Source organism: Lynx canadensis, chromosome D1, assembly GCF_007474595.2.
Source record: "Lynx canadensis isolate LIC74 chromosome D1, mLynCan4.pri.v2, whole genome shotgun sequence".
Lineage (NCBI taxonomy): Eukaryota > Metazoa > Chordata > Mammalia > Carnivora > Felidae > Lynx > Lynx canadensis.
Window position 1 is genome coordinate 66474423 of NC_044312.2, and position 19214 is coordinate 66493636.

The 19214-nt window shown below is 38.6% G+C and overlaps 1 protein-coding gene across 1 annotated transcript in view; it reads left to right on the forward strand.

The window, feature by feature from the left end:
* Positions 1-19214, forward strand: part of SWAP70 (switching B cell complex subunit SWAP70) — a 79098-nt gene that overhangs the window by 43404 nt on the left and 16480 nt on the right. Inside the window, 7 exon segments of the mRNA XM_030331652.1 lie at positions 12801-13028; positions 15192-15338; positions 16474-16510; positions 16513-16581; positions 18739-18825; positions 18828-18884; positions 18887-18918. Coding sequence (XP_030187512.1) covers positions 12801-13028; positions 15192-15338; positions 16474-16510; positions 16513-16581; positions 18739-18825; positions 18828-18884; positions 18887-18918 — 657 coding nt within the window.

Consider the following 19214-nt stretch of genomic DNA (forward strand, 5'->3'; position numbering starts at 1 on the left):
CTGGTTAAGGGCAGGGGTCTGGAGTCAGATTTCCTGGATTTGACTTCTAGCTCTATCACTGTTCACTAGCTCTATGACTTTGGGCAATATACTTCATTTGTTTTTGCTTCAGTTTCCTCAACTATAAAATAAGACTAATGCTAGTATCTACCTCTTACTCTTCTTGTGAAGATCAGATGAGGAGAATGCCTGGCCCTGAAAGTGCTCATTTAGTATTAGCTCTTAAGTTTATGGGGAAATTAGCACTTGTGCTGGGCCTTAAAAGATGGGAAGAATTTTGATTAATGGAGAAGAATTCTGGGTGGAAGAAACAGTGGGCAAAATTATATGAGTGAACAAAATTGTAAAAGCAAAGGGCATGTTCTTTTTTTTTTTTAATTTTTTAAATGTTTATTTTTGAGAGAGAGAGACAGAGTGTGAGTGGGGCAGGGGCAGAGAGAGAGGGAGACACAGAATCCAAAGCATGCTCCAGGCTCTGAGCTGTCAAGCACAGAGCCCAGTGCGGGGCTTAGACTCACAAACCGTGAGATCACGACCTAAGCCAAAGTCAGTTGCTTAACTGACTGAGCCACCCAGGTACCCCCAAAAAGGAATTTTTAAAAAGGATATTGGGTAGCTCACAGAATTGTCATGATGGCTGAGACCAGGTTTGAATGCTATCATTCTGGAACTATCCTGGTCACTCCAGTTCCTCACTGGAGGAAAAACTGCTGCCACCAGGGGGTGGGTATTGTACTTGTGCCATGGAAAACCTCTGGCCCTGAACATTTGGTGCAGCCCAGGAACTCTGATCTTCTTGCAACTGTTTTTGCTACCAGAGAGAATTCTCTGTGCCCACTTTTCAGTTCATAGTCAGAGGATAACACATGTAATTGGTATGGCCTTTGTCAGGTACCATGAGATAGTTGCAAAGGAGTCCTGGAAAGGGTCCATTTGCATTTTTATTGTCTGTATTGGGAGGTAGGGAATTGCCTAGATGTAAGAAGGGGGTTCGTTGCTAGGCAGTCAAAAAGAATGACACATGCCCTGTCTAACTGGAATATGCTAGAAGGAAGAAGAATGGTGGTAGATGAGGCTAGAAGGAGTTTTGACTTTATCCTGTAGGCAATGGGGAGCTGTGAGCCACTGATGATTTTTTAAAATATTTATTTATTTATTTTGAGAGAGAGAGAGAGAGAGAGAGAGTGGGGCAAGGGCAGAGAGAGAGGGAGAGAGAGAACCCCAAGTGGGCTCTACAGTCAGCGCAGAGCCTGATATGGGGCTTGATCCTACAACCGTGGTGAGATCATGATCTGAGCCTAAATCATGAGTTAGATGTTTAACTGACAGAGTCACCCAGGCACCCTGAGCCACTGATGATTTTTAAGCAAGAGAGTGTCAAATAAATAGATGAAATATGGAGAGATGTGAGATGGGAAGTTGAGAGAAGGTAAGTGGCATATGGGGACCGAAGTATAGTGATGTTAGTGAGAATGGAAAAGAAGATCAGATGGGAAGGACCTAGAGGTGACAGGGCTAAAAGTTCATAGTGCCTGGTGTAGGCCTATAGGCAGGTTTCAGGCCTGGGCAATCGGGAGGTAATAGAGTGTAGTTGTTTAAAGCATGATCTTTGAAATCAGACTGCCTGCTTTAAATCCTGACTGTACCACATTTTAACTATGTGACTTTGAAGAGATTAACTCATCTCTTTGTTTGGGTTTCCCCATCTGTAAAATGGGGACAGCTACTTCATTCATTGGACTCTTGTGAGGACTAAAATAGTTGATATATGTGAAGCATTTAACATAATGTCTGGCCCCATGATGAGTGCTCACTAAATAGTGTCTATGTGTGAATGACAGGATGATGAATAAGTTGGAGATATGGTGTCTGATGATGGGTTGGGTACATTGGTATTTTAAGTGGGACATACTTGTGGAGCTGTCCTGTATTCAACTGGAATTACACTTCTAGAGTTTGTGAGAAGTTAGGGCTGGAGACAGAGATGGGGAAGCTATGGGAGTAGGTTAGATCAAGGAGGAAGAAACCACTGTGGGAGAAGTGAGGGCTTAGGACGGAACCTTGGGACTGTTTCTGTAACAGGAAGAGGAAGTAGTTTTGGTACAGGAAGCTGAATTGAATAGTCTATAAGGTAGGAGGAGAACTGGGAGAGTATTGAGTCATGAGTGCCATAGAAAGAAAAAGTTCTAAGAAGCAGAAAAGTAGTTACTAGCATTAGATGCTACAGAAAAATTAGAGGGCGATACGTGAGAAGTTGCCCTTGGATTTACCAATTAGGTGGTCATTGGAAATCAAGTAGAACACAGTTTTACGTAGTGGTGGGAACAGTTTTTTAGTGCTTAGTAACAATAATGATGTGATAGTGTGTCAATGTTAAAGGGGATATGAAGTGGGGTGCCTGGGTGGCTCAGTCAGTTAAGCGTCTGACTTCAGCTCAGGTTACGATCTTGTGGTCCTTGAGTTCGAGCCCCGTGTCGGGCTCTGGGCTGATGGCTTAGAGCCTGGAGCCTGTTTCAGATTCTGTGTCTCCCTCTCTCTCTGCCCCTCCCCCGTTCATGCTCTTTCTCTCTCTGTCTCAAAAATAAATAAACATTAAAAAAAAAGGGGGGGATATGAAGAATAAAATGTGTTATGGAGTCTTGTCCATGAAAATTGTCTAGCTTAATACAGAGACATATAGAAGGAGTGGAATATTGATAGGTGTTGAAAAAGATGTATTGATGGTATTTAAAAGTAAAAAAAAAATTTTTTTTTAATGTTTATTTTTGAGAGACAGAGAGAGACAGATCATGAGCAGGAAAGGGGCAGAGAGAGAGGGGGACACAGAATCCGAAGAAGTCTCTAGGTTCTGAGCTGTCAGCAGAGCCCAACGTGGGACGTGAACTCACAAACTGTGAGGTCATGACCTGAACTGAAGTTGGACGCTCAACTGACCCAGGCGCCCAGGCACCCTAAAAAAAATTAAAAAAATTTTTTTTTAACATTTATTTTTTATTTTTGAGAGACAGAGAGAGACAGAGCGTGAGCAGGGGAGGGGCAGAGAGAGGGAGACACATAATCTGAAGCAGGCTCCAGGCTCTGAGCTGTCAGCACGAGCCCGATGTGGGGCTCGAACCCACGAACTGTGAGATCGTGACCTGAAGTCAGACGCTTAACAGACTGAGCCACCCAGAAGCCCCTAAAAAATGTTTTTGATGTTTATTTTTGAGAGAGAAAGCGACAGAATGTGAGTGGGGGAGGGACCGAGAGAGGGAGACACAGCATCTAAAGCAGGCTTCAGGCTCTGAGCTGTCATCACAAAGCCCTACACGGGCCTCGAACTCATGAACTGTGAAATCGTGACCTGAGCCGAAGTTGATGCTTAACCAACTGGGCCACCCAGGTACCCTCTGGTGGTATTTTAAAAACCTAGCTGTTGCTTGGAAGAATTATGCTAATAAAATCTCCAGTGTTGTCTTTTAAAACATTTTGTAGTTACGCTTAGTGTTCTAAGTTTATTTGTGTTTTCTTTGGAATTGGAGGTGGAGTGGGTCTCTTACCTGTGATGTTTGGGCTCTTACCATCACTAAAATATTCATGGTAGACTTGAAATTGATCTTGTCCTGATTTCAGTGTTAGAAATTTCCTTAGTAACTAAGGAAACTTACCTTGTTCCTCAAGGGGGCACTTGCTTGATATGGAGGACTTGCCATTGGCTTTAAATCATTGTTGAGCCATGGGCTATGAAGGGAGCTGGTCAGCACTAGCTTCCTGATTGCTCTGCCTAAGAAACTGCTTCAGGTGGCCTGAAGAACTGGGACCCACATGAGCCTTGAGGTGTACCATGACTGTATCCACTTCTGTACTCTAGAGCCCTGCCAAGGCTCTGCAGGCTGTTAGGAATGTCTTTGGTTGTGTTTCTTCTAAACAAATTAATCTCATTCCAGAAGGGAATAGCCTCTGTTTAGAATAGCCAGGCAGCATACCTTGTCATGTTATTGTTTGGACTTATTACTCTGTTTTGACATCTTTAACCCTCTCAGCATTTCTTCTGCTTAGATTTAGAATTAGAGTTAGTTTTATAGATCCTTTCTTTGTGGCCAGAAGTACTTATTTGGAGAAAGAATCATCAGGACAGATTTATGTGGAATTGCTTTGTCTGGCTGCTGAACCAGCCTCCTGTTAAAATATGGCTATGTATTAAGCTCTTAGCACAACTCCTGTCCTTGGATGAAGCACTGTAAACTCAAGATCACACTATTTTATGGAAAATACTAGAGTCATAATATTTCTTAAGGTGGTCATTCTCTGTTACATTTTGTTTCCTTCCTAAATACTTTAATAACATTAAAAAAGCCCCATATTTTGAACTAGTTTTAGACTTAGAGGTTTTAGTAAAATTTAATGTAAAGATAGATAAATTTTAAAAATAAATTTTGAAGTGTAATGTCTTAATTTGTCATGAGTGCATATATGAGTTTAATTTGTAATTTTACCAACAGTTTTTAGGTTTTATAAGTTTAAGGTAATTTTTATGTTTCCAGTCATCCATCTACCATAATAATTATTTGTATTTTGTTTGAGTCCAGAATGTTTTTAACTGAGATTTTATTCTCTAGTTTTGATTAATGCTATATAAGATATAAGTAACAGTGGTAGTTATATGAGTAACATAAGTGGTATAAATGTTTGATTTTGATTCAGTTTCCCATGACCCAGAAAGTAGTATCAAAAATATTAAATAAATGTTTAAGTGACTTACACCATGCATAATTCAAGAAATAGTATGTTCCCATTTAAGATGGTTCCTTAATTTTTGTCAAATGATATTCCTGGAAATGTGTGTCTGTATAGTTTTTTTCATTAGCATTCATTTTCCGCAGAGCCAAGGACAAAACAGGATGTGTCTGTTGTGGACTTATTTGGAAGAATTGCTTTGATGCAATTAAATATCAAAACTGAAATAGTTTTAAGAGATCCTTAGTGAATGAAATAAAACCTAAATTGTTATTAAACCAGTAAAGGCCCTTTTTTAATGATGACAGGGAAAGAGCTTTTAACAACATGATTTTTGGAGCCAAAGCCCTTGAAAATCACATGCAGCTTGAAAGTTTATTCTTTTGTTATTTTTGGTGAAACTTGCTTGGAAGGAGGAAGTAAGCTGCTTCCTGAAACTGAATGAGCTTTTAGAATTGATGCAGGCCACTCGAGACTAACCCGGCAGCACGTGATTTATTATTTAGTGTAATTGAATAGTTGAGAGTGGGAATGTTTGTCTCTTCCTGGCCCAATATAATGAATTAAGAGATCCTTAAATTATTTGGTAATGATAAGTATATGATTGTGTTGAAAGTCAGCAGGAAATAAGTCTAGATTATTTGGGACAATCACTGGGAATGCTGAGCAGTTGCTGGGTGCGGATGACAAACTCAGGAGGGTTTGGGAGTGCGCACCTTCATAAAGGTTTAGGATGAACCAAGGAAGCTGCCTCTAGAGCTGAGTTTGCTACTAACAGGTACTCTCAGTTACTAACATTATTAAAGACCATTGGATATACAAGAGAAACTGAAGCTTGGAGTGGGAGGGACTTGGGTATATTCACAGTGGATGTATATTCACAGTAGATGAAGAAAAGCTAAGGCTGTTTCCCGATTTATAGTATGAATGGTCAGTCCAATGCACCATTTTGTCATGCCTATCCACGTGACCACATGCATATGCTTCTGTTGGCCTTACTACTAACACTTCTACTTGTGCTTGTACTGCCTTTATCCCACCTTGTGATCAGACAGCATGGGCCCTTCTTTTTACTGCATTAGGGAGATTGAACTTCTGTGCATGTTAATGCCTTTAAGTTATTTTACTTTGGGCAATTATTCATCTTAATGTCCTTTTTAACTTTCTTTTTCTCTCTTGTCTCTCTTTAGTCTCTTCTTGTCTTTAATCTTTTTTCCTTTTTTTTGGTACATTCTGTCCTTTTTTCTTCTTTCTCTCTAATCTTTACCATTTTCTTTCTCTCTCCTCCAGTGACTATCCCTGTTACTACATCTTTTTTTTTTCTTTAAAGATTTTATTTTTAAGAAATCTCTACACCCAAGTTGGGGCTTGAATTTACAACTTCAAGATTAAAAGTTACATGCTGTAATTACTGAACCAGCTAGGCACAAATGAAATTGTTTTTTTTTTTTTCATTTTTATTTAAAGTTTATTTATTTTGAGAGAGAGAGTGAGCAAGCACGTGAGAGCATGCACAAGAGCAGGGGAGGAACAGAGAGAGAGAGAGAGAAAGGGGAGAGAGAATCCCAAGCAGGTTCTGTGCTATCAGTGCCCAGCCCTCCGCAGGGCTCAATCTCACAATCTGTGAGATCATGACCTGAGCCAAAGTTAAGCATCTGATGTTCAACCAACTGAGACACATTCATCCAGTGGAGACATGCAGGCATCCTATGTTTTTGTTTTTGTTTTTTTTTTTATTTAAAAAAAAATTTTTTTTTCAACATTTATTTATTTTTGGGACAGAGAGAGACAGAGCATGAACGGGGGAGGGGCAGAGAGAGAGGGAGACACAGAATGGGAAACAGGCTCCAGGCTCTGAGCCATCAGCCCAGAGCCTGACACGGGGCTCGAACCCACGGACCGCGAGATCGTGACCTGGCTGAAGTCGGACGCTTAACCGACTGCGCCACCCAGGCGCCCCCTATGTTTTTGTTTTTTAAAGTAAGCTCTATGCCCAGCATGGGTCTTGAACTCACAACCCTGATATAAGGAGTCACATGCTCTACCAGCTGAGCCAGTCAGGTGCCCTGATCCTTGTTACTTGTTCTTCTTCTTTTTTTTTTTAAATCTTTTTAATGTTTATTTATTCTTGAGAGAGAGACAGATTGCGAGCGGGGGAGGGGCAGAGAGAGAGGGAGACACAGAATCTGAAGCAGGCTCCAGGCACCAAGCTGTCCGCACAGAGCCTCACGTGGGATTTGAACTCACAAACCGTGAGATCATGACCTGAGGTAAAGTCAAACCCTTAACTGACTGAGCCACCCAGGCACCCCTGATCCTTGTTACTTCTATTTAAAAACCAAGAAAATAATAATATCTGATAACAGTAGATGTTATATCTCCAACAAGGGAAAGGAAAGACCTAAGTGTGTTTTTCTCCAACAAGTAAATATTTGTTGACTACTTACTATATACTTGATTTAGGAGATTAGATAATTTCCATATTAGAAGACTTTATAGTGTCTCATCAAATTTAATTACTAGAACTCTTGATATTTTTTGACGTTGTGATATTTTGTGGATGTACATTTCTTTGCAAGCATGTTTTTGCTATTGTTGGCATTCTTTTTCTGCTAAAATATGTTATTTCACAAACAGCTTTATAACCAAATTAGTAGAAGTGCAAAGGAGAGAAAGAAAAATTAACTCACAATCTTATCTATAACAAGTTAGACTTACTATTTCTGTGTTTTCCTCATATTTGTCAAAATATTTACAGAGTCTTTATGCAGTGGAAATTATAGGTAACATTCTTTTATTTATTTTTACATTTTAATTTTTTGGTATTATTATTTTTATTAGAGAGAGAATCTTTTTTTTTTAATGTTTATTTTTTTTAGAGGGGTGGGGAGGAGCAAACAGAGGGGGACAGAGGATTCAAAGCAGGTTTGGTGTTGACAGCATAGAGCCTGATTTCAGGATTCGAATTCACAAACCATGATATCATTACCTGAACTGAAGTTGGACACTTAACCGGCTGAGCCACCCAGGAATCCTGAGGGGGTGGGGAGGACAGGATGAATGAATGAATGAATGAATCTTAAGCAGTCTCCATGCTCAGTCAGAGCCCGATGTGGGGCTTAATCCCAAGACCCTGCGATTATGACTCGAGCCAAAGCCAAGAGTTGGATGCTTAACTGACTGAGCCACCCAGGTGCCTCTCTCAAATGTAATTTTAGCAATCCCTGTCAAAATAATATCAGCATTCTTCACAGAGGTAGAACAAACAATCCTAAAATTTGTATAGAACCAGCAAAGACCCCAAATAGCTAAAGCAATCTTGAAAAAGAAAACCAAAGCTGGAGGCATCACAGTTCTGTACTTCAAGCTGTATGACAAAACTGTAATCATCAAGACAGTATAGTACTGGCACAAGAACAAACACGTAGATCAAAGGAATAGAACAGAGAACCCAGAAATGGACCCACAAACATATGGCCAACTAATCTTTGACAAAGCAGGAAAGAATATCCAAAGGGAAAAAGACAGTCTCATCAACACATGGTGCTGGGAAAACTGGACAGCAACATGCAGAAGAATGAACCTGACTACTTTCTTACACCAGACACAAAAATAAACTCAATGTATGAAAGACCTAAACATAACACAGGAAGCCATCAAAATCCTAGAGGAGAAAACAGGCAACAACTTCTTTGACTTTGGCTGCAGCAACTTCTTACTTGACATGTCTCCAAAGGCAAGAGAAACAAAAGCAAAAATTAACTATTGGGACTTCATTAAGGTAAAAAGCTTCTGCACAGCAAAGGAAACAATCAGCAAAACTAAAAGGCAACTGACAGAATGGGAGAAGATATTTGCAAATGACATTGGAGAAAGGGTTAGTATCCAAAATTTATAAAGAACTTATTGAACTCAACACCCAAAAAACCAATAATCCAGTGAAGAAATGGGCAGAAGACATGAATAGACACTTATCCAAAGTCGACATCCGGATGGCTAACAGACACATGAAAAAATGCTCAACATCACGTATCATCAGGGAAATACAAATCAAAACCACAGTGAGATTCCACCTCACACCTGTCAGAATGGCTAAAATTAGTAACTCAGGCAATGACAGATGTTGGCAAGGATGCGGAGAAAGAGGAACCCTTTTGCAGTGCTGGTGGGAATGCAAACTGGTGCAGCCGCTCTGGAAAACAATTTGGAGATTCCTCAAAAAATTAAAAATAGAACTACCCTACAACCCAGCAATTGCACTACTAGGTATTTAACCAAACGACACAGGAGTGCTGATTTGAAGGGGCACATGTACCCCAATGTTTATAGCAGCACTATCAACAATAGCCAAAGTATGGAAAGAGCCCAAATGTCCATCGACTGATGAATGGATAAAGAAGATGTGGTATATATACACAAGGGATGATTACTTGGTGATCAAAAAGAATGGAATCTTGCCATTTGCAACAATGTGGATGGAACTAGAATGTGTAAGTCAGAGAAAGACACATACCATATGATTTCATTCATAATGTGGAATTTAAGATACAAAACAGATGAACATAAGGGAAGGGAAGCAAAAATAATATAAAAACAGAGGGGGAGACAAACCATAAGAGACTCTTGAATACAGAGAACAAATTGAGGGTTGCTGGTGGGGTGTTGGCTGGTGGGGGGAGAGCTAAATGGGTGAGGGGCATTAAGGAGGATGCTTGTTGGGATGAGCACTGGGTGTTAAATGTAAGTGATGAATCACTGAATTCTATTCCTGAAATTATTATTACACTACATGTTAACTAACTTGGATTTAAATTTAAAAAAATAATAAAAAAATTAAATGTCATTTAAAATGTTTGAATAGGGGCGCCTGGGTGGCGCAGTCGGTTAAGCGTCCGACTTCAGCCAGGTCACGATCTCGCGGTCCGTGAGTTCGAGCCCCGCGTCGGGCTCTGGGCTGACGGCTCAGAGCCTGGAGCCTGTTTCCGATTCTGTGTCTCCCTCTCTCTGCCCCTCCCCCGTTCATGCTCTGTCTCTCTCTGTCCCAAAAAAATAAATAAACGTTGAAAAAAAAAATTAAAAAAAAAAATGTTTGAATAATGCACCACTGAATACAAAAGGAAATAACATTGATGGAGTACCTACCATGTCAGACACTGTGCAAAATAATCAGTATTTGTCTCATTTTATCCCCATAGTAGTACTATATGATAAGTGTTGTTATGCCCGTTTCATAGATGAGAAAATTGAGGCTTAGCTTAGTTTATTTCAGTTTAATAAACAGTAATTGAGCTTTACCACATTCTAGGTATGGTGCTAAGTTCTGGATATTCAAAGATAGGTGGGACATGGTCCCGTCTATAAGGAATTCAGAAAATGGTGGGAATCCAAATGATTAAGAGATAATTTCAGTACAATATGCTAAGTGGAGTGACATAGAAGAACAACTGACCTGGGGGTGCCTGGGTGGCTAGGTTGAGTAAGCATCTGACTCTTCATTTCAGCTCAGGTCATGATCTCACTGTTTGTGGGTTCAAGCCCCATATTGGGTTCTGCACTGACAGGATGGAGCCTGCCTGGGATTCTCTGTTTTCCTCTCTCTTTTCCCCTCCCCTGCTTGTGCTCATCCTCTGTCTCTCTCTCTCAAAATAATTTTGGGGGGGAAAAAAAAAAGAACACCTAACTTGGATTAGGGTTGGTCAGAGCAGTTTTACTAGAGTAGTGCTTTCTCAAACTTTAATGTACATATGGAAGTACCTGGGTTCTTGTTAAAATGCAGATTTTGATTTTTGGGTCTTTGGTGGGGTCCAAGATTCTTCATTTCTAACAACCTAGGTGATGCTGATGCTGCTGTTCATACCTCACTTTGAATAGGAATATCCTAGACGACACAGAATTTGAACGAATACCATTTAGCTTGGTGCAGAAATGAGGAGAGGTATTCAAGACAGAGAGGACACGGTGGGGAAAGGCATAGAAGCATAAACAAGTATGTTAAATGGGTAAACTTATAATCTATGACAGGTATTGGCAAACTATGGCTATGGCTCACTGCTGAATGTAGCCCGTAGCCTGTTTTTGTTTAGCCCATGTGCTAAGAAGAGTTTTTACATTTTTAAAGCATTGTAAAAAACAAACCCAAACAAAGAGTAACTTATAATAGAGATGCACAAAGCCTCAAATATTTACTACCTAACCCTTTACAGAAGAAGCTCGAGACCCCTGATCTGTGGTATTAGTGAAGTGTGTAAAATCTGCAGTGGGCATAGTGGAAGACATGTTAGAGATAGTAAATGGGAGGGAGGAATGGTGGTCACCAAGGGACACAGGAGAACTTGGCCTTTATCTTTGAGGTGATAGAGAACCAGGACAGGATTTAAAGAGGGAGGTGAGGGGTGCCTGGGTGGCTCAGTTGGTTAAGCATCCAGCGCTTGGTTTCAGCTCATGTCGCGATCTCACGGTTCATGAGTTTGAGCCCTGCATTGGGTTCTTGCTGACAGCACGGAGCCTGCTTGGGATTCTGTCTCTCTCTCTCTGTCTCTCTGTCTCTCTGTCTCTCTCTGCTCCTCCCTTGCTCACTCTCTATCTCTCTTTCTCTCTTTCTCAAAAATAAATAAATAAACAAACATAAAAAAATATAGAGAGAGGTGATAGGCTCAGGTTATGTTTTGAAAAAATTTCTCTGGCAGAATATAGATACAAGGGAACAATGCTGGAGGCAAGGATGCCAACTGGGAGGCCTGAACAAGGTAGATGGAGTAGGAGGGGATGGGTTTGAGAATTGTCTGGGAAAAAGTTTTTCATTCTCTCTTGACTATAACCCATAGGAAGATATTACTTCATGACCAGCACACATAGGCATACCCACAACACCAAACTAACCACAAAACATTTGTCTTTATTGTGAGTAAACTCAAATATTTTCATTCAATTAAAGAAGATGCTGGTGACTATGTAATAAGTTGATTTTGTGTTGGGTTATAACCTACAGTTTGAAAAGCACTGATCTGGGGAAGTGAAACAGTAGGATTTTATCACTGATTTGGAATAAAGGAATAGGGAACAAGGATTGGCATGGGTGAATGGTGTTGTTCCCAACTGAAATCAATAATAGAAGGGAAAGCCATTTGGAAGGTAGAGGTGACGCATTCATTTTTGGATGTGTTGACTTTGATAGCATTGTAGGAAACCCAGGCTTTCCAAAAGATAGCAGTTTCTCATTCAGTGAGTATTATTGCCTGTTTTGTTTACCTGCTGTTATTTGAATAGCAATATTTTCTACTGTTCTACACAAAGGTATGTTTTTCAGGATTTAATAAGCTTTTTCAGCCCAGGGTAGGAATTTGGCCATTGTTTCCAACATTGTCAATGTTATAATGGGAGGAAGCATCATAAATTTCAAATAATTGGCTTATGTGGGAAATTTATAAATTGGGGACTAAGTTGTAAATACTAATTTGAGATGCTTATTTAATTAATACTTGCATATTAATTCAGTAAGATCGATATTCTATTTAAGTATTTATCCAACAGAGAGTAGTCAAACCACATCAATTAAGTGTATGTGTACAGTTTGCTTTAGTTCTGCTATAGTATACAAATATACTATACTATTAGAGGGTTATAAGTTTTTGATTCCTTCAAAAATTTTTTTGTAATGTTTATTTTATTTTTGAGAGAGCAAGAGAGACAGAGCACGAGTGGGGGAGGGGCAGAGAGAGGGAGACACAGAATCTGAAGTAGGCTCCAGGCTCTGAGCTGTCAGCACAGAGCTCGACTTGGGAGTTCAAATTCATGAACTGTGAGATCATGACTTGAGCCAAAGCTGGATGCTTAGCCAACTAAGCCACCCAGGTGCCCCTCAGTTTTTGGTCCTTATTCTATAAGGTTAATACAGGACTAGTGGCATTTTATCTATACCTTTCCTCTGATAATATCATGATTTTTTAAAGATATAATTTTGAAACTAAAAAGGAACATTTCCTAAGTTGACCTTATCAGTGTAAATAACATGGATACATACCTAAGTTTAAAAGTTATTATTTTTTTTACTAGGAATTAATAATTAAAAATTTTTCTTTTTATAGATTGAATACCTGCTTAAGAAACTTACAGAAGCTATGGGAGGAGGTTGGCAACAGGAACAATTTGAACATTATAAAATCAACTTTGATGACAGTAAAGATGGTCTTTCTGTGTGGGAACTGATTGAACTTATTGGAAATGGACAGTTTAGCAAAGGCATGGATCGGCAGACGGTGTCCATGGCAATTAATGAAGTCTTTAATGAGCTTATATTAGATGTGTTGAAACAGGTAAGAGTCCTGGAACACTGTGTTTCTCCTTACCTTTAGACTTTGACATGTTTGAAATAAGACATTTTCATTTGAGTATAAGTCATTTATACCTTTATACTGATTTAGAACAAGAATAAAGTTTCTTATTTTCCCAGTCTTGTATTAGGCTTAAAAAAAAATTACTGATACAATTTTGAAGTATACTTAAGCATCGGGAAGTTGCTATTTTGAAAGAATTGTTTAAATGACCACATTTCCAAACTATCTTTAAAGTACTTTCATGTCACGTGTACATCCATACTTGTTGATCTGAGAGATCCTCATGGCATGTTGTTCAGAGAAAAAAAAACAGGTTGTTGAACAGGAAGTATATTGTAATCCCTTTCATGTAATGTGATATATATGTGTAGGGCTATCTGGAAGGATGCTCACCAAAATGTTAAAAGTGATTACTCCTGGATTGTGGGATTCCTGTAAATTTTATTTTATTCTTTATTCCTTTCTTGTTGATTGGATTTACTACTAGATTCTATACATGAATGTATGCATATGATTACATATTTTAATTTTTTTATTTTTTTTTTAAGTTTATTTCTTTATTTTGAGAGAGAGAGAGAACCAGCTGGGTAGGGGCAGAGAGAGAGGGGGACAGAGGATCTGAAGCGGGCTCTGTACTGACAGCAGAGAGCCTGATGCAGGGCTCGAACTCACAAACTGTGGGATTGTGACCCCAGCTGAAGTCAGATGCTTAGCCGACTGAACCACCCCGACACCCCTATATATTTTTATAAAATTAGAAAAATACCCTTATTTTTGGAGTAAATACCTTTATATAGCAAAGTTGCATTTATCTTGTTAGATTATGACCTACATAGCATCTGATATAAATATGGAATGCTTAATGATTGTTAAATAGAATTTACATGTTTTTTTTTTTTTTTTTTAGCGGCTCTTTCATATTTTTTACATTATTATACTGAATAATAATTCCAATTTGGGATTTCCTTACTTTGGTCCTTTATTTGCTCAGTAGGTGAAGTTGTGTCTTTGCTCTTTTTCCCTAATTGAACCCATCAAGAAACATTAATTGAGGTTTCATTTGTATAGGTTTTTGGTGCTACAAAGAGATGTGAGACATGGTCTGTGTCCAAAGAGGACTTCTAGGCCCACCAGGATGGCAGGATAATTGGACTACAGATGAATTTCAATATGAGATAGCTTTTGCTTAAATGTCCAAGGATGAGGAAGCTGAACAAGTAATATGATTAGAACTTGGTATAATAACCAAACGATACAGTCAAGCTTATATTATATAATGACAATGAATAGTCTGCTATAGGGTATCAGCACTTGTACATTTACTATTTAAAATTCATCTATTCTCAGACAACCCTGAAGGGCTTTGGCCTATAATTATAATTTTGCTGAAGTAAAATATGAGTTATATACCTTTGTGACTGATTTGTGGGAAGAAAGTATAGAAGTGCAAGTGTAGAAGCTAGAATCCTAACTACTTGGTCCAGTTCTTTTCCTTTCTGCTCATCTGGAGGAGTTCATCCTCCAGAATAGTGAGAGGTCAGGTAGGAAGGGTAGGTTGGTGCCAGAAGGTGATTGGATGAAAGATATATTTGGCCAACTTTAATATTTTCATTGATTGAGGTTTTAGTTGCTGAGAATCACTGTTAGGGTGTGTGTGTGTGTGTGTGTGTGTTAATCAGAATAGACAGAATAGTAAATGAACCCCCATAAACCATTCACCCAGCCCCAGTAACTACCAACACATAGTTAATCCTACCCTCCTACTTTTGCCTCTCCTGTATCTTGAAACAAATCCCAGATATTTCATTTTATCTATAAATATTTCAATAGGTATCCCTAAAAGATAAGGAATTCTAAAAAATCACAATGTTTTTAGCACCAGGAGTCCTAAGGCTACTCTCTGTATGTAGCATGGGGTGGAGTTAGAGGGGTTGTCTCTGCATGCCCAGAATTCTGTGCAAACTTTTGTGTGCATGTATTAGCATGAATTTGACTGGGTATAGTGCCCCTGGCCTTCATAGGTCCTCAGTGGGTTCATGATCTCCAGAGGTCAAGAACCACTGATATTCATGTATTCAGGAAGAGATATCAGCTCTTATAAGAAAAAGAACAGATATTTATATAAAATTTAATCTTTCATAGGGTTACATGATGAAAAAAGGCCATAGACGGAAAAACTGGACTGAACGCTGGTTTGTACTAAAACCCAACATAATTTCTTATTATGTGGGTGAAGATCTGAAAGATAAGAAAGGAGACATTCTCTTGGATGAAAACTGCTGTGTGGAGGTCAGTCTACTGTTACTTCTTTCTGTTGCTGCCCCCTGCTGCCCAAGTGTTTTATATTCCTTCTAGACTTTAGAGTCTTGAAAGAATCTTAAAATTTACATTTCTAAAATAACATAGGCATACAGTTGCCATAGTTTCTGAACCAAAAACCAGAGATAACTGACAAAAGTTTTTTGTAATGTGAATTTATCTTCTATCTTACGGAAAAAGTATAGGGATTAAATCAGATTTGTTTGTACGTTTAAGGAATCATTTATTGAATAAAATGGAGTCATAAAAAAGAGCACAAAATTATTCAGTAAGACAGTGTTTGAAATCATGAATATACCATGACATCTGGGCCATTTTGAGTATAGTAAATAAAACTAATGAAAATGGGAGCATTACCTTTGAGTATTTTGGGTGACTTTCAGTACACTTTATTCCCAGATATTAATTTGGTAAAGAAGTGAAGTCTTCAAGAACAGTAATTTGAGTTTTAATTTATATCTAAACTATCACCATATTTGTATTTCTTGAAGAACATTTAAAATACCTAACATCTCACTCATAAATGACAGTGTATTTTGATGGATGAAATAGTATAGATATATTAATGCCTCTGGGTTTGTACTGCCCACTAAGCGGTCTTCTTAGATTCAACTACACATGGATACTCACAAGGTTATCATAGGCCATACCAGTCTACTTATAAGGATATAGGAGAGGAGCTACAGCTTGCTAGCAGTAACATCCCAGGTCAAAGAGAGTGGATCTGCATCAGGCAGATGTGGGAATCACCCTGGCTTAGAAGTCTCATAGCCCATTGGAGTCAATACGTGGGTATACCTTCCAGGGTTCCTATAAAGGATGTGCTCACGTACAAGAGTCATTGTGCTTAGGAAAGCCAAAGCATAGTGTCCCTATCAGGTGTTGGTGGTTCTCCTAGTCCAGATGAAGTATGCTAATCAGGGTTATTTATTACCATAGGTAATGTTGCCTAGAGGACAGCATTTTGTAAATTAGAAATATGCTCTTATGGACTTTTTTTATTGATGTTGAATTTCAGCAAGATTTGTGTAAATAGTTCAGATTGAACTTAATTTCAATGCTTAGAAATAAAATTAAAAATAACTAATTTTGCTTTCTTTGTTAGTCCTTGCCTGACAAAGATGGGAAGAAATGCCTTTTTCTCATAAATGTTTTGATAAAACCTTTGAAATCAGTGCCTCAGATAAGAAGAAGAAACAGGAGTGGATTCAGGGTAAGGCAATTTTTATTATTTGTCATGATATAACTTGAGAGCTCTGACTTTGTATTTTTAAAATCTCATTTTAATCTCATGAGGCATTGTTCCCTCATTTGTAGGTTATTTCTACATGCAGCATAGTAACTGAAAGAAAAATAAAGTGAAAGGAAGTCCCAATTTTTCATCAATTTCATTTGTATAATGAACTTGTGGGAAAATTATAAACTATACATTTTAGGGTTTCTTTTTTTTACTTTTATTATTTAAAGATAATGGAATTTCCCATTTTAAGGACTATGAAGAATTTTAAAGTGATGATCATGAATTTTTAATAATACAGAAAACAGGAATAATACAGTCGCTTTTGAATATTTCCAATAATTTTCAAGATTTGTTATTTTCACAAGAAATCACTAGTTTTAAATAATTATCTCAAGAACACAAACTTTTGATTTAATAACTTTTTTAAAAGCTTATTTATTTATTTTCAGAGAGAGAGCACAAGTGGGAGATGGACAGAGAGAGAGAGAGGGAGGGAGAGGGAGAATCCCAAGCAGGCTCCACGCTGTCAGTGTAGAGCCGGACGTGGGGCTCGAACTCACAAACTGTGAGATTATGACCTGAGTTGAAACCAAGAGTTGGATGCTTAACTGACTGAGCCCCCCAGGCCTTCCAATGAGATTTTTTTTTTTTTTTAAATCATGAAAAGGGATTCCGAATATGGTATTCTTGGACATAAGTAAAATACTGTTATGGTGAAAGTTGTGGTCATTTCGATGTGGTTTAAGGTTTTGAGGCAAGCGCACCTAGGTTTAAGTCCTTTTTCTGGTCACTTGAATTGAGTTAGGAATTTTGTAGCTGTTTTTCCTCTTCTGTAGAATAGGGATAATAGTACCTACCTCTCAAGGTTTTTGTGAGGGCTAATAATTAGATAATGAAGATATACTTGCACATTAAAAATGTTTTTAGAATACTTATTTATTTTTGAGAGAGAGAGAGAGTGCTAGCGGAGGAGGGGCAGAGAGAGAGAGAGGGAGACACAGAATCTGAAGCAGGCTCCAGCCTCTGAGCTCTCAGCACAGAGCCCGACGTGGGGCTCGAACTCACAAACTGTGAGATTATGACCTGAGCTGAAGTTGGATGCTTAACCGACTGAGCCACCCACGTGCCCCTATACTTGCACATTTTAAAAAAGACACATCATTGCAGAAATGTTTGTGATAGATTGCAAACAGCCTAAGTATCCATTAATTGTGAAATGGTTGAATAAATTATGGTACAGTAACACAGTGGAGTTAGGTACATTATGTTTAATGTTTGATGTACTGATAATGGAAATCTCTCCAAGATAAATTAAGTGAAAAAAACCAAGGCTCAGAAGGGTGTATTATGTCAAAGGAAGGTGGAACGTATATATATACCTCCTTATTTGCATATGCTTAAAATATCTCTGGAAAGATGCAGAAGAAATTGTTAACATTAGTTGGTAGTGGAGAGGGGAACCCAGTACTTAGGGATAAGAATAGGAGGGAGACTTTTCCTGTAGATCTTTTTATGCTTTTGAATTTGAACAATGTGAGAGTATTAGCTGTTCAAAAAATTAAATTTAAATAATTCAAACAATCAGGAAAATATGTAAAAATTAGATAATGCATATAAAAGGTATACATATAGCAACTATTCAATAACTGGTAGCTATTATTACCATCTCAGGAAGGGAGTGTATAAGGAGATGGTTTCATAAGGCATAGATAAGGGGCAGACTAAACCCAGCAGGTAGCAAGTCAGATATCAGGAACTAATAATCTCAACCCTAACTATGTCTTGTTCTTATTTGGCCTTTTGAGAAATAGAGAGAAGGGAATTAATTGAAAGTATTTGAAGTTCTTCAAATGTGTGTGATATTCCCGAATCAAGTATCTTTTTAAGCACAGATGTACAGTTACGGAATTTAAGAGCTGGAAGGGACTCTAGAAATCATCTCTTTCATTTTAGAGATGAGGAAATTGATTCTGCAGCAGGTTATGTGGCTTGCTCAAGGTCACACCATTTCTCAGTGGCAGAATCAGAATCTACACTGGGTCTCTGGTTTTCTTCCCAATGTGCCATGTTTATGTTAGGCTTACAAAGAATAAACAGTATATTCCGTTTTTTATCTTACACTTTTTATAGCCATTCACTCTACTATCCATCTGTTGAAGTTGGGCAGCCCCCCACCACATAAAGAAGCCCGCCAACGTCGGAAAGAACTCCGGAAGAAGCTGCTGCTGAACAGGAGGAACTGGAGCGACAGATGAAGGAGCTCCAGACTGCCAACGAAATAAGCAGCAGGAGCTGGAGACCGTGAGGAAGGTGGGAATGGGCTGAGGGAGGGCGCTCTGTTTCATTGCAGGAGCCACAGCTTCCTACTTACAAGCTTTGGTTCTACCAAGACCAGGTTCATGCAATTTTAGAGAGATTTTTTTGTTAATTGTTTTCTTAGGAAGTGTGTCTGGGTTACTAAGTGAGATAATCTGGTTTTTCCAGCCTTGGAAGTATGAGGATCTCAGGTCAGCAAGACATTTCATTGACCAGAAAACAACAAGAATAATTGATGTTCATTGGGAAACCTTGTTGCTCAGTTATATCATGGGTCTGGGGTGGTAGTG